A 23,758-nucleotide genomic window follows, 5' to 3' on the forward strand; every position below is an offset into this window, starting at 1 on the left:
GTCATGCCCACATTAATTAGATCCATCTTGTTCAGTGTAATGATCTCACAGGGTGAGTGCTGTAGTGGTCCACGTTCAAATATAATTAGACAAGACTAAAGATCTAAAGCTTCACGATCACCCACTTAATGCTGCAAAGTTGATCACACACACCAAAACATGAAAGTGTTGGACTGAATGAACAATACACTGGCAGTTACACAAAGCCTGGCCAGTGCCATGGGAAGAAAAAAAGAAGAATAACTAATGATCCCTTGAACGTATAAATTAGTAACCTCTGCCCTTGAATTAGGAAGTTTGTGCATTATAATGAATAATTTTACTACAAGAATTAACAACATCTCACTAGCCTATATATACGGGATGTGAAAGAGGGTATGTATTATAAGGATAAAGTTCAAAGAATATCTACATGTCTGTGTCCAAAAGGAAACTGGGTTAAATCCAAGCAGCTCATTTATTATAGATGTATACCGTGACTTTCACCATTTATTTAGCATCTCATTAAAATCTGGATACATAATAGTGTCCTGCATGTTATGTGCACCTAACCAATAGCAGCTAAAACTGTCCAAAACTTCTCTAACGACTCTCATTGAAGCATAAGCACTGCATTAAAAATAGATGTCAGGGGGCAAAGAGAAATGTAATGAGTACTATAACCCAAGAACATTAATATTATCATATTTGAAGGCTCCCCAATACAAAAACACAGATGTTAGCCTGCCATTAAAAATCTGTGCTCAAAGCAGCTGCAACAACCTGTAACACCAGGTCTTCCTTTTACAGAGATTCGACAGTAATTTAAAAGCACGAGTCTAATTTCACTGTACAAAGAAACATCTCCCGATGCCTCCTGATACCGACTCAATATGATTGCCAGTAGCAAGGTTATAAAGCTAAAATTTATCCTGAGGGTGGTGATGGAAGAAAGGTCAAGAAGTCATTTAAATCAAAGGAGGTTTTATCCCTTAGAAGCAGAGATGTGCTCAGTAAATTTAATGCTAATCTGCTCATTTGACTGTGAGATGTCTTACAGTGGACTGAAAGCTGACATTTTGATCATGCAGTTATGATAGAGGAAATCAGGGGTCACCAGAACTGACCCAGACTCAACCTTCAGAGACTTCGAACGGCATTTTTGATGCCTCTTTGGAAACTCAGTGTCTTGTTCATGGGCAGACTGTGGACACTACCAACCAGGTGTCACATCCAGCACCCAACTACCCCCCGCTATAGCGTCGCTAAGAAGAGAGAGGGAATAGTAAGAAGTCATATGAAGGGAGGAAGACTTCAGGTGCGTGAATTAATTGTACGCACAGCAGTTCTCCGTGTTCCTCCAGGGACAGCAAACCTGAAGAATCAAAGGCAAAGGAAGCGCATAAGAAACACATATCAGAACAAAAGGACGTGTCTTATCATTTGCCTAAACTGGTTTCTGCTGGTGTCAGATCTGCAAATCACATATTTTCACATTTCTCTCACACAAATGATTTAAATTGTAATTTTTTTAAGCGCACTTTCAGAAACATAAAAATGGATTGAAGCAATACCAAAAGGAAAAGTCTATGTATTTTAATCCTGAAAGACACAATGAAGTGGTGTTTTTGTACTTATCTTCCTTTCTTCCAGAGATTACTGGTTAATCACAAAAGCAGGTAATTCATGTTGCCTTCATTTGGATAAAGTCTAAGTCTCCTTGTTGCATGACTGTGCTTATGCTCATTACCCAGTCCTTCGCTTTGAAGTGTGTTGTTCAATCACACAAATTGGAAATAGGTTGGTTATTGTTCTGTGATATTTTTATACACTTGTGATATACAGTGGGCTGCAGCCGACTAAGTTTTGTTTATGTTTTATTCTTTTCATACCAGAAATATTATGATAATTGGGTAATTAGATGCTGATAAGTGATACAATAAAACATAGAGAACATAATTAAAGAGTATTTATATAAAACCTGCTCCTAAGTGGAGACAGCTGCTGGGAACAAGGGCTGAGAATAACCTGCAAGTCACATCTGTAAAGTGGGATGAAATGTGTTATTATATATAGTATGCAATGTGCAAAAATAGTGCTGTTTTTAAATGTGGAAATGTCACTATGGTGTCTAAGATATGTTGTTGTGTGTCTTTTCTGGAGTTGTGGACTTGTAGTGTGGGCGTTTTGAGGACTTGATGGTCCCAGGTATTTTGGCTGAAGGGAATGATGTGAGAGAAGAGAAATACCACACAATGCGGTATGTGGTATTTCTAAATGTGTGTGTGGGTGGGTTTAGTTCAGTACACTTCCTTATCTCATTCCATATGTTCAGATCGGCTGTGACGGACAACAATTGTTGGCCCTTATTTGGCTCTTGCCATAGCAATCCAACTTTCACTGCCAAACTAATTTACTTCTGCCGCCAGCACTCTTCATAGTTGCCTTGGAAACAAAACTTGTGGTAGCTTTTCTGTTTAGTGAAAGTGAAGTAATTGATGCATTATATGCTAATCAGAAATAACAGTGTGGGTAGAATGATGGGGATGTTCACCCAGTTGGCATACCAAGCAGATGCAGATGAGTGTAAAGCTGTCTGTTTCCTGGGCAGACCTTTGATGATGAATGCCAGGCGCAGCTCCGCTGATGGAAACGTCTGCTTCCTGCTCAGCAGACCAGCAAAGACACAGTCAATGGAATATTAAAATCATTATATCTGCGAATGGAAAAAAAAAAAAAAAAGGGAGAGCACTGGAGGCGGGAAATGGTGCTGCGATAAACAGATGTGATTTTTCAAAAGAAACCATCTCACCAGGCTGGAAATTCTCAGATGTCGCTGTGGACATCACTGATATCTCCCAGTGCAGATAAAACAACCCTGTTTACGGTGGACAACAAAATGTTCCACAGAAGAAGAAAAAAGGTGATTGCTTTAATTGGCTGTGAGACTCAGTAAGGTCATAAAAGAGGAAGACATGCACACACTGGAGGAGCCATCAGTAAAATGCATCTTTTTTATGTCACTGTGCGGACAAAGGCTTAAATGGCTAAATGAAGGTTGCCATTTTTTTGCCACTGCTCTTTGTTGGTATTACATACTTTCAAAATGCCTCTCCTAATGAGCATGGTTATATATGAAAAAAAAGAGCAGTGCCTGTTGATACAGTAGCAATGATTTGTGCTCCTGAGAGCTGACAGGGAGAAAAAAGATAAAAATGGAATAAAACTGAAGTGCAGTGTACTGAATTATTTAGTGCAGGGGCTGTGGCAAAGATCTGACGACTTGCTCATTTAGGAAGATTAACAGATGTGGCAAATCACTCCGCTGTCAATCTTTTACAGTTCTGAGCCGAAGAACTATGAATAAATCGGGTTTCATATCTCCAATGGGAACTATTCTTTATGAGGGTCCTCTTTTCTTTCCCTCGCCTGCACAGCACATCTAAAAATAAAAAAAAGGGAGCATTTGTTATCCAGTGGCCATTGTGTTGCGTTTTCCTCTGTGGCCTTATCTCACTCATTCAAATTCTGCCCCGACAGCAACTTTGTGAATTGGTCTTACTTACAGGAGGAAACGCATTTCGTGCAAGTTCTATGTTGGAGCCGCACATAATAAGAAAAACATGGCACTGCTGGACAGGAGATAAGTGTGACCTGCGCCACCGGCCATAGATTCTGTTAAAATGGACAAATATCCTCATCTCACAGTGATGTATCTTTTAAAACGCAGCTTCTGTTTTGTTCTTCATTGCTGAGACTTTTGTGTGCCATTAATTTCACAACCTGTCCTCCAACAGCGGAGCACTCAGACCCAATGAAGACACTTTCACACAGACATTAATCTGCCACTGGCCACAGCCTTGCTTGGGATATATTGTCCATGGAGAGTAAGAACTTCACTTCAACACTGATTCTCTCCCTCTCTCTCTCTCTGTCCCTCCCTCCCTTCCTCTCTCCTATCTCCTATCTCCTCTTATCTGGGAGCCTCTGTTTAGACAGGAAGCTGCACACAGAAGCCGTTGTCTTGTTAAATGGCACAGCTGAGGAGGAAATGGACAACAACCTTGATAACTTAACATCCTCTGCCTCAGACAACAGACTAAATCACAGGGAGTGATATGCGTCAGAGGATACTCTGCTTTTATCCTGCTTTATTCATCTTCACTGTCCCCGTCTCATATTTACAGCCTCACCACTGACCTCAAAGTCAGAATTATCTGAGATATAACTAAAGGGTTAGATCCACACAGACAACTGTGTGACTGTGTTCCTGTACAGAGCTGAACACTATTAGCCTCCTTATAGTGACAGTGCTAACATGCTAGCGTTTAGCTGTGTGAACTTACTTAGCCTGATAGCATTTAACATTATAGTTAGCCCTAAACAGAAATTGAGACTGCTGGAAATGTCATCAGTCCTGCAGGTGTTTTTGCCATAAAGAAATTAAAAATGATGATGGTGCTGCATGAAAAGTTAAGGACACAGTAAAATTCATTAATTCTCTGGTAACCTTGGGCCTTTGCAGTAAAGCCATTCAGTAGTTGTAAAGACACAGTATGTTACTTTGAACCAAAGTGGTGGACTCACCATCCCCCGGAGCCAAGCAGCTAGTGTGGCTGAAAAAAAATACATGTATTTAACTCATTATAGTTTGGCAAACTCCTTAGCTTCTGTTGGAGCAGGACATAAATTCAGAGGCACAATTTTCATTATTTAAATGAGAAGAAGACGGAACATTGAGACTGTAATGTTTGACCAATAAAAGCCAATCGCACTAATGTGGACACTTGAAGGCTGAGTTGTAGCTCCTCCGGGGTGACACCGACAAACAGAGAGTGGTATTATTCACTTTGCACGATTCTCATTTTGTGATTTCACTCATCACATTCAGTGTCATTGTTGCAGACCCGTTGGCCTATTGATTACGGAGTGATTCAGATTCTCCTCTTAAGATTTCATCTAATCCAAGCAGGGTGCTCTCTTTGACTCTGGATGTCAAAGAGACGTAATTTGTCAAACACAGCGTCTGATTGGAGAAGACAACCTCCGACTAAAAACCACTGTTTTCACACTGTTCGACACAAGCAGCAAATTGGCTGGAAATTAAAACTAATGAGCAATTACCCCACCAATGAACTTCTATTAATGTCTGTTTTCTCAGTGCTCTCCGACTGAATCCTAATTTCTACTTATTTAATCAATCTGAATAAATATGACACTTGTTTTTAGTTCCATAATCCTTCATTGTGTTCACTCTGAGCCACACAGGATGCGCTTTTGCATCCAAGAAAATCAAAATAATCTTCCAGCTCCTCCTGAGAGACTGTAAATACAGTGCACACACAGACAAACATATTACTCCATAATCAAAACATGGCACCCGAGTTGGTTCAGTTTATTTGTTCATTCATAAATACTTCATTTGCATGCAGCTGCTATTATGAACCTCCTGCCCATATTTCTGCCATATTAATGCTATTTACCCTTTAGAAAAAGTTGAATTGCACTCTGCTTGAACCGGCGGCTCGTTTCCAATTTAATCTTGTATCCCCCACCATGCGACAGCATATGAAAGACCCCTCAACATGGCACAGTAATGACTTAACAGGGTGTGTTCACAAAGAGAAATATCCTGCAATATAATCAATTATTCACCCACTCTCTCAGCCCTGAACAACCACAGTGTAACTAGGGATAAACATGTGTGTGTTGCTTTGATAATGAAATTCAACACTGTAATCAATGAACAGTGAGGTAAATAGAAGGTAACCGTCGTTTTTTAATAAACTAAAGCATTGTTCTGTGGATATTAACATTGTGAATTATAAGTCAGAGCTGAGGATCATCATGTTCAGTTACCTCAGCAGAGATTATAGAGGGACCTTGGTGAGGATTCATCGACAAAAAAACAACCCTTAATCCCAAAATGAGTGAACTTCCCACAGGGCTGCATTTTCATAAATGTGAGCAGATGTGTGATGTGTGAGTCTTCATGTTTGAGTTTGTGAGTGGAAACTGGACTCACCTGAAGTATCTTACATGCTGAAAAGCGCATGTGTTACAAAGATCACTACCACCCCCTGCAGCTCACCACCTGTAAAAACTTTCATTATATGCTCATAAATACCACTTCACCTTTCTTTGAATCTTCATAGAAAACAGCTCAGTGGATTGTCACTCACAGAGCCACAACCACAGGCTAGGAAATACACAAAATGTGCGTGCAGCGCTTTGCCACAGTCACGCATGAGGTAACATAACAGAAAATCATCACACAAAGGTCCCTGTGAAGGAGTAAAGCTTCTCATTCTGCATGTCTAATTCATTTTATGCCGTCGTTTGCCTTGTCTGTGTTGTGGTATTTGACCAGTGGTCTGTGTAGATACTTTTAGGCTCAGAGTATTGGAGCAGTGACAGTCACAGATATGCGCAGGCATCTGAAGCATCATAACAGAATAAAGCGAAGCGCCATCAGCAATATTAATGGGGTAATTATGCAAATGAGACAGCAGCTTTCATCACTCACAAAACAGTGATTTTTATGCCACGCAGACACGAGGCTGAGACATTGTTAAGATGTCTCCTTTCTGCTGGTTCACAAATATCTTTCTAAATCAGAGCCGATAATGCTGGAGGCTGATACATGTCTGTACGCTCGGCTGAAAAGCTTGTGCTCACTTATCAAGTCCCCGAACATCTATTCCCACAGAGGTAATCTGTGTCATGGTTCATGCTGTCAGAGGAAAACTAATTCCTGCTGTCATACTTTAATTCCACACACAACACTGATGGCACGCAGGAGTAAATCTCTCTAAGGACAAAGTGATATTTTCTGTGCTGTGAATGAACAAACAAACACAGGAACGATGACTATGTGAGGGATTTCTGCTATTAAAAAAGACAAAACTTTACCACATAAACGTTTTTACCAAATGTATCTGTGTAGTGTTTCAAACCTGGTAGAAGTGGGCATTGTGTTTTACGTAGACCAATGCTGCTCCCTAGTGTGGGAAATGGGAACGAGGAGAAATTATGTAGATGCACATCACTGGTAGTTTACGGCAGAGGTTTCTCTTAGTAGCATGATCAGATGCAAAACTTCAGTGATCCCCCCTGTTGGCCCTCCACAGGGAGGTCAGAGTACAGGTCAACTACAGATTATTGAAATATTAACGCAAGGAGATGAAAAAAAAATTGTAATTTCAAATGAAGTCATCATGGGAAGCTGCCAGCGGTGAACTTTATGCTGATTGAACAATCAGCTACAGAGCAGCACTCCTGGAGCTTCAGAGTCTTTTCTCAGTGGTGTTCTGCAGGGCAGGGCGTGCTTTGAAACCCCCTGGTCTTCCTCCAGGTTTTTAAGTAGGCATCATCAAATGTCAGGTAAAAAAAAAAGTGCCTGATTAGGGAGTTCTTAACTGAGTTATTTTAATTGAGGTCAGCAATCTAAAAAAAAAAAAACTGAACGCTGTGTCACCCTGCAGAGTAAAAGTAAAAACACAGGATAAGAAAAACGTGAGGCTGCATATAAAGATGCCTGGACAACCTGTCGAAAAAAGTCTTTTCGTTGAACCTGTGCCACTACATTAAGTTTTAATCAACCAATACGAAATCAGTTGGGGTACACACCAGAGGCCTATTAGAAGAGGAGTGGTCAAAACTGAAGCAAAATGTCTAGATAGATGCCCACCTTGTTCAACAATGTTTGTACTGCAGGTTGTTTGCTCCATACACTTAAGTCTCAAGCCCTGATGGCATCATCAATGTTATTTTTTCAGACTTTTAAAAGCTCCTCCAGTGTCACAAGTGATATTATACAAGGCTCAGTAGGTTTCTATGTAAACTGACCTTTACACATATATTTGTTGAACTACCCCTTTAAGTTTTTAAATGAATAAATGGCATATTTTCTATATTAAACAAACACTGGTTTTCTATTTAAGATACTTCAAAAGTAGGATTAAAGATACATTTGTTCTTTGTCTCAGTGGTTTGTATTGAAAATCTAATTTGAATAATAGAAATGTGTGAGTCAACCGCACATCTAAGAAAGCAATTAAACACTCATTTGGAGACGTTTCTAATTTGCCACCATTTTAGTGCAACGGCTCATAATCCGCTCTTTGCTGACACACTCATTCATCACGGAGGACACAGACTGGAAATCACACTTTTAACTGGATGCTGCCTTCAATGTACTGTACGTGTCCGTCTCCAGTTTTCCGCTGCACTAAGCAATGGGTTGGGAAGCGTTTCCAAGGGAACCAGGCAGAGCGACAGAGTGTACGTTCCTATTAGAAGACGGCTATGATTACTGACTGGAAATAACTGAGGATCACAGGTGACAACACTGCAGAAAGTCTGACACGAAAATTATTCACATATTTTAGAGCATCTGATCACACACTTCCTATTTCTATAGGAACTGGCACAGTAAAGATGAAAACGATGGGTTTATATTTAAATATGTATATATCTCACATACTTTATTTTTTTTATGCATTTTTCGATAAGCAGTTATCATTGATGTAGAAAAATACATTAGAAACTGTGTGATTTTTATAATATGCTACATTTTATCTGATCACAAATAATGCTACATTCATGACTTAAAGGGCAATTTGTTCCACCAAGCAGAAAATCAGAGGAGCTCTGCGGTGAGACTTTAACTCTTGAGTTCACCGTGCTAGCACGACTTTCTCCTGGTGTGAGCGTTGTTCTCGGCCAGGCAGAGGGCCACGCTGCTGGGGGAGGCCTGTGACGACGCGGTGCAGGAGCTGCACGAGGCCTGGTCCACTCGGTAGGAGATGGAGTTGTAGAAGACGGGATTGCTGTGGCCGCGCTCCCGGTCACAGTGAGATGGAGAGGGGCTGTTGTTGCAAATGTCCAAGTCACAGCAAATACAGGCGAACAAGGCTCTGAGTCTGCTGGGTTCCCAGATCTGAGTGTGCTCTCTGTGTTCAGGCATAATAAGTTTGCGATCCTCTGCAGGAGAGGGGAGGAGGTTAGTACAGCTTGTCCCCCCCTCCATCGGCAGGCTCAAGTTGCCGCGGCTGCTGTGTCCGTCTTCTCTGTCTTTATGTTCCGGCTCAGCAGTTTCTGCCTCAGCGTCCGACACCTCCCTATCCCCCTGTGTGTCTTTAGGCTGTGGGCTCTGCTGCTCTGCCCCCGCCTCGAGTCTTTCATCGGGCTCATCTGAGCTGACAGTGAGGAACCTCAGGACCACCAGGTTAAGAAAAGCTCCAACGACTGTCAACCCAACCAAAATGTACATAAAACTGAAGGCCACATAGGGGGGTCGCCTCTGGAGAGCATCTTTCTTCTGCAGCGCTACGAAATCCCCAAAGCCAATGGTAGTGAGCGTGATGAAGCAGTAGTAGTAGGCGTTGAAGTAGGTCCAGTCCTCAAAATGAGAGAAAGCTGCAGCACCGATACACAGAGTGCTCATGCAGGACAGCAGCCCCACCAGGACCATGTTCCCCATGGAGACCTCGGTCTTCTGCAGCCCCAGGCCCTGCTTGGCTCTTCGCAGGAGGTAGCGGACCAAAGTATTGATCCTCTCGCCCAGGCTCTGGAACATGACCAGTGTCAGAGGAATGCCCAGGAGTGCGTAAAACATACAGAAGGCCTTGCCAGCATCAGTGCGAGGAGTAACGTGGCCATAACCTACAAAGTCACAGTATATTGCAGGTCAGATAGTGTCAAGTATATGTGCTGGTTAATTTTCTCAGGCATCAAAAAAAAATGTATACCAGACGTTGCACACAATGCTAAGATACTCAAAAGTCACCCAGTGAAGTCAACTCTCAAGTCTTTAAAGAAGCTATTTGTAAGTTTTCTGGCGCCACAAGAGCCAACTGTCATTAACTTTATCATTTAGAGGGTTATAATATGACCTCTGAGCAACACTATTGGAAAGTGACAAAACGGGCATGTTCCACTTGAGTAGAATAGACGAGAGTTACGCTTGGCGTCGCTGCTGGGGAAAGCGCTCAGTGAGCAAATGGATGGAAATTGATACTTAACTTGCAACGTTTCTTCTAGACTGCTAAGTAAACAGCTGTTAATGTTAATGTTGGGGCTATGTAGCGATAGAAAAAAAACGTACAAATAGCTCCTTTAGGTAAGGGCTCAAACACTTCCACCAGCCAAGTGAGTTTATGATGGGTAATTTGGCTGTAATATGGCTCCATGGGCTTTCATGGAGAATTATCACCAGACTCGGCAGCTGTGGAGAGCTTTTTAGCTCGATGCCTGAGATGTTCTCATTAACCCTATAAGGTCAACATTTCCAGAAAGAGAAGCTTCCAATAAAACCGCAGTGTCCTACCTGGATATCAACCAGGAACCAAGATAGCAACCAGATGGTGAAGAGAATCAAACATCTGTCTGCTTGTTTTGTTATTTTTTTCTTCTTTTGGACAAAAAAATTCATTATTGCACCAAGAAAATGATAAAGTGGGTGGACAGCTAACCTGGAGACAGAACACACAGGTATCCACATAATCACGTACATTACACTGTAAGGCAACATAATGACAGCTCAGGCTCTTGATGTTCTGCACACCCACACAGCTGCTTTCACAGAGACTTCTGCTCAAGCTGAAGCAAGAAACAAATGCTTGTATTTGTATGGACCAATGACAATAAATGAAGGTTATTATGCCTCCCAACTTAAAGGTCAGGTCTTATTTGTTTATCACTGCTTTGTTGTAGAAAAGAAAAAAAAAACACCTTTCAGTTGACTGTGGCTCTGTAGAGCGTTAAATAACTGACCAGGAAATGTGAGATTATGAAGGGGAAAAGCTTTCAGTGTTATTTTGTTCTGGTTCACTGGTCAAGTGATGAGGCTTTTGTAAAAATCCCATGTAATTATTATTATCAGCAGGTGACCTGTCTTGAAACACGACTGCACATGTATCGGGGTAATTCCCTATAGCTACACCACTTATCCATGCAGGGTTGCTGGAGCTAATCCCAGTTTATGTAGGGCAAGGGCGGGGTACACCTCCTACAGATTGTCAGTCTATCATAGGGCCAAAATGATAATAATAAATCTTGTGTGCATGACTTTCAGCTATGGGAGGAATCTGGAGAACCTCTGTGCCGGCCCTGCTTGAGTAATAGAGATGTTTAAAATGTTTGATTGTTTGTTGGCAGATTGTATTGAATGTATTTTTACAGAGTTAACGCAGTAACCAAAACCTAAACATAACTGGTAGAAAGTAATAAAGTGATACTCCACTCGTTTGATCATCTTTACACTGGTCAAACTCTTTCATCAGAGCAGGTGACTGTAGTTTCTTTACAGGGACTGTGGTCATCTTAAAAGTGGATGATATTAATGACCAGTTTTCAAATAGGAAACAGTATTTAAAAGGCCATTTAAATGTTAAAGGGGACATATTACGGAAATATCACTTTTTGAAGGCTCTTTAACATGGGTGTTTGTCTTGCCCCCAAAATGTGAGAATTGACAAAAAAGTCTGTAATGTGCAGGCTACCTAGGTTGAAATTCATGTGGTTTTACAATCTGTTCCCTCAATTGCCTTCTAGTGATGTAACTAGGTTTTTAATTTGCATAACCCCACCCCTACCTGGGACCGGTTGAAGGGGTGGGGCGGGGCAAGCAGTGGTTTATTTGCATTTAAAGGGACAGGCACTGAAACCAGCTGTTCTGAACAGGGCTGTTTTGAGAGTATGAAAAGAGAGCTGTGATATTTGATCCTTGGGGTATTTTGAGCAAAGCATGTCACAGACATGTCTTTAAGACACCTGGAAACTATTATAATTTGTGGAAAAGGGGCATAATATGTCTCCTTTAAAGTCCTCCTGCAGCCCTGCAATGTAACACACGTCTCTGCTCTCCATCTCTACGCACAATGTATTCCAACCACGTTTTAACAAAATTTTACTAAAATTTTGCTTCAACCATAAATCTCGCAGGAGTCTGTCAATCACGTTGACAGTTATCACAACAATGTGACCATGCGCCTGCTCACAAGTTTGGCCAAGATGTTTTCACATAATATGACAGTTTTGAATAAATATAATGTGGATATTCATTTGAATGGATGTAGCAAATAGGAAGTGAAAACTTTTTGTCATGCATAGCCTACATTGTCTTTACAGGAATCCCTGTTAACTTCTGTGAAATCAGTGCTGACAACAGAATCTGTTTTCTATGAAAAAAGAAAATTATAAACTTTTTACAGTCTTTGAGTTTTTGAGTCCTATATAGGGGCCATGTTGAGATTTTTGGTGAAGTAGCTGAATAACTTTCTGTCTGTTCACAAGTTCCTATTCAGTGGCAAATTATGCAAGTTCTTCTTCAGTGTGGCCCCTTACTCTTGGACCAATGACTCCCATCTTAACTAAAAGAGCACGAAAACACACACACACACACACACACACACACACACACACACACACACACACACACACACGACAACAATCTCACATGGACAAACAGTGCACTGCTGTGGTCTATACTTGCCAATGGTGGTGATAACAGTGATGGCAAAGTAAAAAGAGCCGGCGAACTTCCACTGCCTCCCGGCCCGGTGCGGCTCCGACAGCAGCACCACCCTCTCCACCTCCCGGTAGTCTTCCTCCGTGAAGCCGTACTTCTTCTTCAGCGCGTTCAGCTTCTGCTCCAGCGCCTTCCTCCTCGAGCTCTCGCTCTCCGATTCCAGGGCGTCGAAGACGGCGGCTCCGATGAGCAGGTAGAGGATAATGCAGGGGATGAGAGAGAGGGTCCTGATGTTCTGCGTCTTCATCCTCAACTCCGGAGTGCGCGCGGAGCGGAGGGAGGCAGGGGAGGGAGGGAGGGAGCTGCTGCTGCTCAGAGACACAGACGCACAGAGGAGTCCATCCATCTTCAGGGAGCTGATGTGCTGAGGCCCCCATGGCCTGCTCGGGTATGTAGGTATTTAGGTTGATTGAGTGTGGAAACTATTAGCCCGCCAAGCCCGGTCAGGTTATCACAGAGGTGTTGATTAGGTAAGATGACTCCAAACTTCCCGTGTCCTCCATTAAGTTACCTGAGCTGTAACACTCTGCTGGATCTTATTAGCACCTGTAAAGGTGTTTGCAGGTGCACTCACAATCCCTCTCATAATGCTTTTATTCTTACTTGTATATTTGACCTTCACTGTGCAGAATGATGTCTGCGCCTTTTGAAACTAGAGGTGGCTTTTACATTCAGTCTCAGCCTCATTGAAACTTGTATGGAGGCTGATCATGGTGCAGAACATAAATTACAGTAGTGTAATGCGTAGGTTGTCACTGTATGTACAATGAGAGCAATCTCACTTTTTAATAGAAGAGAAATCTTGTGTCAGAAGGTTAAACTTTTGAAATAAAAAGTGTTTATATTCACAGATTCAAAGCGAGAGAATTTTAATTTGAAGACTTGAACCCAAACATAAACTGTCAAATAAAATGTAAAAAAATCAAAGCATAAGGTTATTTAAAATGTATAACAGTATTGCCACAAATTCTGAATAAAGATTATGATAAACAGACTCATAGACCTTTCACTCTGAGGGGACAAGTGGACCCAAACCATCCCTGCAACTGAACCCCCTCGTTGTAGGGGTCAAACTTTCAGCCCTGCAAATTTTCTGTAGCAAGTTTGTGTCACACAAAACTCATGTGAGCATGTTACTGTCTTCTGCATATCTTGTTTTTATTGTTTTTCCATTATAATATAGCTGTTTTTGCTAACACAGTCTGATCACATGCTGTTCTTCTGTTTTTCTTTACATAATCACACCAACATCATGGTCATCTAATGTGCTGTTGGTTGCAATTTCTGACTCCGTCCAACAACGAACCTTCCTTCAAAGTCACTGAGAGATTTTCAGATTTCGATCTTGATACAAAATCAGAATCAACTGAGTCTGTTCAGCATTTTCCATACCTGTTACAGAGCATGATTGGATTTTTAATTGTTTATTTGTACCATCCAGTGCATTTGTGTTTGTGTTTCTCCACTCCATCCATGAAGGCTTCTCTTTTCATTTATCACATGTTCATATTCTTGACATTAAGATTATTGATTTAACAAATTTTATAGTGAGTTTGTCTTTTAAGCAACAGAAAAATATTCAGAAAAAGTTTCCGTCCTGCATTTTTACTGAACATTATCCCATTTTTCCTGAGTATTTCTTCTACTACAAACTTTCTCCAAGATGTTCATCGCTGCTCCTGTGTTTGAAGGGTTGGGATACACAAGTGTCAGAGTGTTTGTGTGTGTTGTGTCTGTGGTGGCTGCCACACAGAAGCACAGCAGAAACAGCTGGCCTTTCCAGACTCTACTCCCCTGATTATTTTGCCCTGTGAAGCGTTCATGTGTGGAGTATTCACAATACACTCGGCTAAAGTATTGCTCTGAGCGATGAAGCATTAGCTGGTGGCAGCACTGACCTTTATCAAGCACACTTAGTCGCTGAGTGATCCGCCGAGCCGTCGTCATTAACTAAGTCCAACACAGGGACTGGGCGAGAGAGACAGCGGGGAATGATTTGCGGGTATGTATCAGTGCAACTACACAGGATCCTGGTTTGTGGTGGTTTTCAGGGACATCTGCTGAGTTTTTTGTTCAGTGTCATGCTAATTGGGTTCACAGCAGAGCAACAGGAAAATGGGCTGGCTGCTGCAACTCCATGTTGCAAGTTATTTCAGTTTCGTATCCTGCATGAGGTTCCCATCTACGTCCAATTTGTGGAGCTTATTCAAGCCGTAACCAGGCCATAAAGAGCCTGAGATCTGTCATTAAAATCCACATTTATTGCCTCTACTCCCTACAGAACATATGGCTATCTCTACAGTAGTGGTTTTTTTTATCTTCCAGAGACAGTACAGGACCTTATCCCGCTTTAGTAAGCACAAATGAATCTATTGCCGAGCAGATGTTAACAGTGTAGCATGCAGACAAGTCTTGATTTTCTCCACTGGCAGTAAGAGCAATTATCTCCTTTTGAGAGGAGTCCATGAGAGATAATAGCCTCGCCAGAGTCCACTCAATAAAGCACACTGCGCCTTCATCGGTATTATTCATGATCAGTTCCTTATGCATATCTCACATTGTGTGTAGGAAATAAATGCTAACAAAATAATGTTATAGCCACACGCAGAAACATCACTTCAGCAGCAAACAGTGTAATCACTGTGAAGGGTTAGTGACTTTTTAATAAGGGCCCTGTGGTTTAACAACAGCTCTCTATCCATGAAGTAATGATGCTGTATTATCTGATGTGCTCATCTCATCTCTCCTTGTTCTACAGGCTGCTTCATACATTCCCTTTATCTTGCACAGGAAGACATTAAGAGCAGGATGTCCACTGACTGGAGTCGAGACTCATCTGTCCAAGTGCCATACCCACTAAAAAGGAGGCTGGGGAATATACTGCAAACATGATGCTATCTTTACACTGATAACAGCAGGTGACTGCGATGGAGATGAATACAGCCATTATGATGATCATCTAGTGGAGGGAGGTGGTGTTTCTTTAGTCATGAAAATAAAAAATGCATGTCTGATAAATAAATAAAAACTTTACTTTGAGGTAAGTGTCTTTTCAGTGTCATGGTGGGGGGAACAGGTTTGAACTTTGCAACTAATGTGAGCAGTCCTTTGAGCCTTATTAGCCAAAAGGGCAGCGACGTGGTCTTAAATTCCCCTACGTCACCTGCAGGGAGAGTCTGTGGTGTGAGAATGAGTGTGCCGACAGAAAAAAGAAATGTGTGGAATGTGTGGTTTATCATATGGACCTGAAGTGATAGTGTTTAACTGTAGCACCTGGAGATGGATGCATGGATGGATGGATGGATGGATGGATGGATGGATGGGATGAGGTTTCAATAAATTAAGAGAAAATTCAAATACTGAAAGCAAAGGACAGATTTAGAAAAAAAGTGTTTTAAATACTACCATTAGGTTCCTTTGTTACATGCACACAAAATTTGACCTATATAGAAAGTCTGTATTTGACCAACAAAGGCTAAGTTGTGATTTTAGTGCAGCAGTTAGTCACCTTGACTCCTGGACTTAACGCTGAAATGACAGTGCTCTCAAATAATCTGCAATTTATCCCTGAAACAACACCTAACATCTTTATCTAACTATTATACACATAGACCAAGGAGATTGTTTGGTTTGTTTGTCTGCCTGCAGGATTACACAGAGTGCTGAAGTGATTTGTACCAAACTTAGTGGAGGGATCAGGGATGGAGCGTGGACCAGGAACATGGAGGAGCTCAGTCAGGTTTGGGACAGAGCCAGTCACAGGGATTTTGTATTATTTTCCCAAATACTGGAAGAGACTGAGCTTTGTTTGATATATCCACCTGTTTCTCCTAAGGTAATAATGTGCACCATTCACCAGGCATAGCATTAGGACCACCTGCCTAATACTGTGTTGTTCCCCCTTTTGCTGCCAAATACACAACAAGCTGTGATGCTCTGTGTATCCTGACACCTTTCTATCAGAACCAGCATTAATTTCTTCAGAAATTTGAGCAACAATTGCTCGTCTGTTGGATCCAACCACACATGTATCAGTGAGCCTTGACCACCCAAGGTTCACCTCTGTTTCTTTGTTGGACCACTTTTGATACTGACCACTGAGATGCTCTGACCCAGTCGTCTAGCCGTCACAGTTTGGCCCTTGTCAAAACCACTCAAATCCTTTTGCTTGCCCATCTTTCCTGCTTCGAACACATCAACTTTGAGGTCAAAATGTTAATTTGCTGCTTAATATATCCCACCCAAGTGTCATGATGAAGTGTTATTCTGTGTTTTTTACTTGACCTGGTAATGGTCATGTGTTAATGTCAATGTTATGCCTAATGGTGTAAGTGTCTTGATGTGAAGAATCACACATATTTATAGTGTTAAGATAATGATCCAGATGTTATTATTTACTGAAAGTAGCAGCACATATGGCACCAGCACCTTCCAACAGCGTTTTATTTAACATGCAACTAACAAAATGACACAAAAACAGTATAGTTGCTGAATCATAGCAATGAGACAATGCAAACAGCTGATGTTATTATTTCAGGTAACAAAGTCAAACTCTCTCTTGATTAAAGACCATCAAATAAATCTACACTTAGGCTAAGATTAATAGACATGTGTGGAGTCATCTGGCCTTGGTGAATATACTGATTTGAAAAGGTGAAAAGTAAAACATGAATTTAACAGGCTATAAATAAAGATATTCTGTAGCTCTCACTCCATTAATAATCCAATGATGGTGTTATAAGGTTGGGCTTCTGGTCTGCATCAGGAGTCGGAGATACTTTTAGTACTCTGACTTTAATAGGTTTAATCCATATTCAGTTGAACTGATGGATAAATTAATGAACGGTAATATCCTAATGCACATTCAAGACTCCACCCTACATTTGGGGTTAATTAAGGAATAAGTAAATTAAGTGTAATATCTTTGAGGTATTTCCAGTGAATTATCGCGTTAAGAGGTTAAAACTCCATAACTGAGCCTTCATTTAAAAATAATTCCTTAATGGGTTTTAATGAAGGAAAAGATGTTGGCCAAAGCCTTAAGTCATACAGATTATTCATTAAAATATCTTGATATATATCTGATGTAGTCAGATATGTGAGTACATCACGTTAATTACCCAGCTCCATCTCCTTAAAACGCCTTAACTGCATTCAGATTATACAATTAGCCTATTAATGTGTAAATGAATGGAGTGTTTTGGTAAAATTATAATGGATTCTAATTGATTAGATTACCATTAACTGTGCACAATGACCTGAGAGGTAATATAGGCCTATAATATAACCAGAGGTGGGTAGTAACGCGCTACATTTACTCCGTTACATTTACTTGAGTAACTTTTTGGATAAATTGTACTTATAAGAGTAGTTTCAATGCAGCATACTTGTTACTTTTACTTCTTCAGAAGAAGCAGTACTTTTACTCCGTCACATTGAGCTACATTCCGGTCGCTACTCGCTACTTTTTCTTATCGATCCAATGTGAAAATTGTTTATTTTTTAATGGAGATACTTCCAAGCCTATGTCACATGACTGCGTTTCAGCAATCAGATGTAGCCACCATAGACTGTAGCCACCATAGACTGTAGCCACTCGCGACGTTTGCCTCCGTGTAACCAATCGGACAGAGCCATGCGCACACAAAATCTCCGCGGTAAACATCAAATTTGAGAAACTGCGGCTACTAAATGATTAGGATGACGTCAGCCCTGGTATGTCGTGGATAATGTCCGTGAAGGCAAAGATATTCAATATAGACCGTCTTTGGTGAAGGTTCTCAGTCATCCAGGTCATCTTATTCTTCTTCCTCCCCAGGAAGTTTAAACCCCATACACACCTGGAGACATGTGGCTCCTAGTCACATGACCACCCCTCCAGTTTGGGGGTGTGGTCATGTGAGTTTGGTTTCACTAGAAACCAATCATAGACCACCCACCCTGGGTTTAAATACCTGGTTTCTGGCATTTGTCTCAGACAGTTCGTAGATCATAGTAAGTTATTGTGGCTGAATTTGTCTTAATTAGTGTGAATGCTGGAAGCATTCACACTATTGTTATTCGGTTCGGCCATTTTCTTCCGCCTTTTTACGGTCTTCTTCTAGTCCTTCATACTTTGTGCTATTTCAACAATTCATATATCAAAACGTGCAGCTTTTTTTGAACTTTATCGGTATTACTTTTCTCTTTTTAACTATTTATACTTTTTAAAATATTTAACTTTTTCTGATTTTTTTTCAGCTTTATAATGGGTGTGTGTTGCGTCTGGAGACCTGAAGGTTGCTGGTTCAAATCTTGCCTCAACAACAATTATAGTGAATTATTTTCCCAGTCGTCCTCTGTTGACTTCTGATAACTTGCTTCATGTTGAAACTGCTGCTCTCAGCCTGAAATTCACAGAAATTTTAATTGTAAGTCATTCAAGCTTGACTCTCAAGCTTTCTTGGTGTTGACATAGTGTGTATCCAACAGGTGCAGCTGTGGGCTCGTTAACTTCAGAGTGAGACAGAGTGCAGCTCATCAACAGACAACAGTCTTTGCAACTGTGTGTACACTGTGGCCTAGAGGCAAAGTCAAAGTCTAGTGACCATGAGATTGTGGGTTCGATTCCTACCTTGGTCAAACATTTGTATGGTCATCACTGCTTGCACTATTTTCACAAAAAAGTCCTCTACTTACTTGTTGTGGCTCATTTCTCTTTTTTTAAAGCATCATTGAAAAATCTCACATTCATCAAAGTCTCAACCTCTACTTCACCGTGAGTATTGGAATAGCCCAGTGGATAAGGTTCCTGACATCCAACCACAAGGTCACTGGTTCAAATCCCACCTGAGCAGTCTTGTTAGTGTGTCAGCCACTTTGAACTTTAAAGACCTGCTCCCATATATGCGCTGAATCTGTAATTGTACAATGTCCAGCTGTCAGCAACCGGGGTGTGAGGTGTTCGTTAAGAGACTCATTCATTCCTAGTGTTTGCAGCACATCATCACATTACGATCAATGACAACATGCTTATGTGTGTGCTCTCTGTGGCGAAGTGGCAGAGTAAAGGTTTATTGATCATGAGGTTATGGGTTCGATTCCTGCCTCCAGTCCAGCTCCAGTCTCCCTGAAACTGCCAATTTGCGTCTGCCATTGGTTCACAGCAATTTGAAGGCAGAAAAACTCAGCGTGTCATACTTTCTGCTAGAGACTTCATTCAAATTCTGATATGTAGACAAACTTCTAATGGCTCATTTATAGTCTTTTCTTTCTTTTTTTTAAGCATCATTGAAAAATCTCACATTCATCAAAGTCTCAACCTCTCTTCAGAAGTCAGTGAGCCTCTTATACAGGGATTTCTTTTACTCTTCTCTCATTGAATGTAACTATGGTGAAGTGGTTAGATCAGTGGGCTGATGTACTGAAGGTTGTGGGTTCATTTCCTTCCTTGGACATGTTTCTTGTATGCCATTCCGCATGTCTTTGTCAATTTATTCAGCTAATTCAGCATGGTTCAGCAATGGCTTTCAGCATTCACACCATTTCCATTTTTGGAAATGCTTTTTCTAGTTTATGTTAGGCTACTTTGTAAAAAAAAAAAAAAAGTAATTTAGGCTATTGTCTTAGTTGTTAAATGTTCTTCTTTGGCAATATCTTCATTGCCATTATATTTTTGTGTGTTTGATTTGGCTACTCTACCCACCTCTGAATATAATATAATAGATATAATACAATATAATATAGCCTAATATAATATTTATGATGAAGATGATGATGCTATATCCCAAAGAAATGAAACCCCGTGACTTCTGTATGAATCATGGTGGGCGTCAACAGTTGTGTGTAAAGTTTCTGTTTTGTTGAACAGGAAAGTGAAAGTGAAAGCGCTTCGGGCCTCGGGGAGTGGATGACTTGCTGGCTTTGGTGGGACAGGTGCTGCTGCTCAACATGGCCTGGTACCTCAACAACCGAGTCCGTAATCTCCTCGAGTGGTTATGGCGCATGACCCGGGGTTTCTTCATGTGCGTCTTTACCCGAGTCCTCGCTCCCATCGCCCGGCGGGTCCGGCTGGCGTTAGGCTGGAGGGAGGGGGAGCCCGGCGGCCGCACCGAGCCTGAGGTTGAGGACCCACAGCAGAAACCTCAGACCAGCGACCCCCAAAACAGGGTCGAGGAGGATCCACAGGGCCCACGGGAGACGGGCATAGTGACCGTGACCGCAGGCTCCGACCTACAGGCCGAGGAAGCTGAGGAAGGTGAGGAAGGTGATGAGGATGAGTTCAACAGCGAGGAGTACCGGGTGGAGACCTCGGATGAGCTGTACTGTGGCTACGATTCAACCTGGGAGACCGAGGAGGAGGAGAGCAGCTCGCACAGGAAGGGCAGGCGCCTAGGGGCCTCCAGTAATGTGAGTAAACAGGGCCGGGGGTCGGGGTGGGGTCGTGGGGGACGAAGCACAGCACTGGGACAGGTGGCTGCGTGGAGGCCTGCACAGAAATCACTTCCTGTTGCTTTGTCGGCCTCTGGGTGTCACTCACTCTCTACCATGTGAGATCATGTGAGGAGGGGGGTTAAGTACAGTTTATTTTTTGTTTAAAAAAAAAACATTTCTTTATACCTTTTTTATTTATTAAAAATCTCTGCTACACCTCAAGAGTGCCTCGGGAGCTCTTTTTTGACTGCACTACCATCCTTCCACAGACAGTCAGTTTTTTCTCAATTTATTTCGATTATTTTCCCCTTGAAGAGCACCTTCAGCCACTCTACATTTTCATACTTTTTTTCATTGTGGCCTCTGCAGCACTCACCCTCCCCTCTGTTTTTTCTAGTTTTTTATCTGTTTATTTGCAAAGGTGACTTCAAAATGTCTGTCAAATAATCTGACCTTCAGTTCTTGTCTCTATAGCAGTACAAGTTCAGCAGATTTGAAAATGCCGCAAGAGACATGCAGAACTACAGACATGACTACCCTGTAAGTTACACACACACACACGGCCCCATATTTAATCATAACTCATACTCAGACCGAGCCTTCATTTAAAGCCATGTTTAATTTCTCGTATATTCCCAACAGTTCCAGGTCAGGCAGCAGTCCTGGATACAGGAGAAGTCCTCTGTAAGTGGGCTACACATCATCTCACACATGTTAACTGTTTGCATATTCTTTGATAACAGTCACTAGGCCTACATCATTTGAAATAAAACTGAAATATGTATCTGAAGTTGTAAGATTTATTTCTCGTGTCATTCGTTGAGCAGGATGAGATGTCAAACCTGAACTTCTACCTCGGACGAAGGCCTTCTATACCTGACGGTAGGCAGGAGATGAGTTTTTTTTTATTTGTGTAACTGTCTAAGCAAACAATAGGCTATATTCAGTTTTACATTAATTAACCTTTGGATGGACATTTCTATCTATTAGGTCTCTACATAGAAGACTTCCACAATGCCTGGAAAGGGAAGTACAATAAACTGGAGAGCGTGCACACCTATATTCAGTGGTAAGTTACAGAAATGTGTGACTAAAATGTTACAGAGCATGCTCAGGTAACTGTTTGTGAAATTTCTAACAACATACATTTCCCTCTCAAAAGGTTGTTCCCCCTGCAGGAACCAGGGATGAACTATGAGGCCAGCACACTAACAAAAGAGGAAATTGAGGTAAACCAACGGATACCAGATTTAAATTTGTAATTTAAAAAAAAAAAAAAAGCTTAATGTGTCCTGACAGACACTCTACTTTTAATGCAGGAGTTTTGCAGTAACAGCAAAGCAAGGGAAAACCTGCTGAAGTCATACGAGCTCATGTTGGACTTCTATGGTATCGAATTGCGTGATAAGGAAACGGGAGAAGTCAAGAAAGCATCAAACTGGAGACAGAGATTTTCCAACCTGAACAGGTGAAGTATCTCTGACTCTCAATAAAATGTGTGATTCCCTTAAATGTCATGAAAATCTTGGAGTAAATTTGAGCTTTTTTTTTTTTTTTACATTTACAGTCGCACTCACAACAACCTGCGCATCACCCGCATCCTGAAGTGCCTGGGAACTCTGGGATATCGCCACTACCAAGCCCCGCTGGTCCGCTTCTTCCTGGAGGAGACTCTGGTCCAAGAACAACTTCCAAATGTCAGAGAGAGCGTCCTCAACTACTTCCTGTTCGCTGTCCTTGATAAGAAACAGCGCAGGAGCCTCCTCAACTTCGCCTACCTGAATTACGAACCTAAAGATGAGTTTGTGTGGTGCCCAAGGAAAATCCAGATGCTGTGGTCACAGCTGCCAGGGACGGAGACAGACAGAGAAGTGAATGGTAAAAGAGATAGTGGTGAGTACGACTCGGGTTGGGATCTGGATCAGAAGCAGCGTGAGGATGAAGATGAACCCATGGATTTGACAAATTAAACTGTCAAAGCAGAGTGTGTTTTAGATCTGATGACAACCTGATGAGTGGAGACACATCTGTAGAGCAACAGTCACAGCAGCCGTGCCTTCACAGCAACCGGTTGAAGAGCTGGCCACAGAAACTTCTGCAAATCTGCCAAAGTAAAGAGATGATCGACAGAATCCAACCTCAGGGTCAAAGCAGGAGAAGACAGGGTTAATTATGGTGAATAACCTAATGGAGCACATGCACCTAAACTTGATAATTTCACTTTTCTAATACACCAGTTCTTTTTTCTTTACACAAACCAGTGTGTGTGTGTGTGTGGTTTTTAGAATTGTATTGAGATTTTAATCTTCTTCAAAACAGTTTATAGAAATCTTAAAATGATTTTCACAAAAATGTAACCGTCATGTTATGGTAATGGTGGGTGGATCACATTAAGAACAAAGAATCACTTGTTATCATCACTGTGAATAATAAAGCTGGAGCAATTGTTCCTGGTTGATTAAAATCTGTTTTTTCATTTCCAGTATATTTTAATCATTTTGTTTTATAACAAACTGCCTCATATGATTCACTGGCTTATTCCCAGTGAAATTAAAGCACTCTGCATATTAATCTGATTTTATTTAGTAGTTCTGTACTGGCAGCGTTGTACTCGAGGCTTTAGAGGCAGGAGACACCATTGCGTGTTATGTTTAACAGGTTTGCTGATGTCTAACTGTAGTTCAATGCTCCGGTGGTTAAATAGTATGAAGGCATTGTGCCCTGGTGATAATGTATTATTAAAGGATCACTATGTCCTACTGTTTGAGTCCGACCTGGGCCCTTTGTTTTATGTCATGTCCTCCCTCCTCTCCCTCACCTTACTGTCAATCTGTA

At 41.5% G+C, this 23,758-nt stretch overlaps 2 protein-coding genes across 4 annotated transcripts; one reads left to right on the forward strand and one right to left on the reverse strand.

Annotated features, from left to right (window-relative positions):
• Window positions 1-8,490: 8,490 nt before the first annotated feature.
• Window positions 8,491-12,783, reverse strand: LOC146987182 (potassium channel subfamily K member 15-like). Its single transcript, XM_085778011.1, has 2 exons — window positions 12,476-12,783; window positions 8,491-9,645 (listed from the first exon to the last, which is right to left on the reverse strand). The coding sequence occupies exons 1-2, from the start codon at window positions 12,756-12,758 to the stop codon at window positions 8,666-8,668; spliced, it is 1,263 nt and encodes a 420-aa protein (XP_085634137.1). The 5' UTR covers window positions 12,759-12,783; the 3' UTR covers window positions 8,491-8,665.
• Window positions 12,784-20,362: 7,579 nt separating this feature from the next.
• LOC146987183 (opioid growth factor receptor-like) lies at window positions 20,363-23,152 on the forward strand. 3 transcript variants are annotated; one of them, XM_085776242.1, is made up of 8 exons: window positions 20,363-20,899; window positions 21,398-21,463; window positions 21,566-21,607; window positions 21,748-21,805; window positions 21,914-21,992; window positions 22,086-22,152; window positions 22,243-22,391; window positions 22,491-23,152. In XM_085776242.1, the coding sequence occupies exons 1-8, from the start codon at window positions 20,441-20,443 to the stop codon at window positions 22,891-22,893; spliced, it is 1,323 nt and encodes a 440-aa protein (XP_085632368.1). In that variant the 5' UTR covers window positions 20,363-20,440; the 3' UTR covers window positions 22,894-23,152. The 3 variants fall into 3 exon arrangements, with proteins under 3 accessions (XP_085632368.1, XP_085632369.1, XP_085632372.1); XM_085776243.1 differs by having other exon boundaries at window positions 21,751-21,805; XM_085776246.1 differs by having other exon boundaries at window positions 21,401-21,463.
• The last annotated feature ends 606 nt before the right edge of the window (window positions 23,153-23,758 follow it).

Source organism: Trachurus japonicus, chromosome 5 (assembly GCF_045865225.1).
Source record: "Trachurus japonicus isolate A0001 chromosome 5, Traja_1.0".
Taxonomy (NCBI): domain Eukaryota; kingdom Metazoa; phylum Chordata; class Actinopteri; order Carangiformes; family Carangidae; genus Trachurus; species Trachurus japonicus.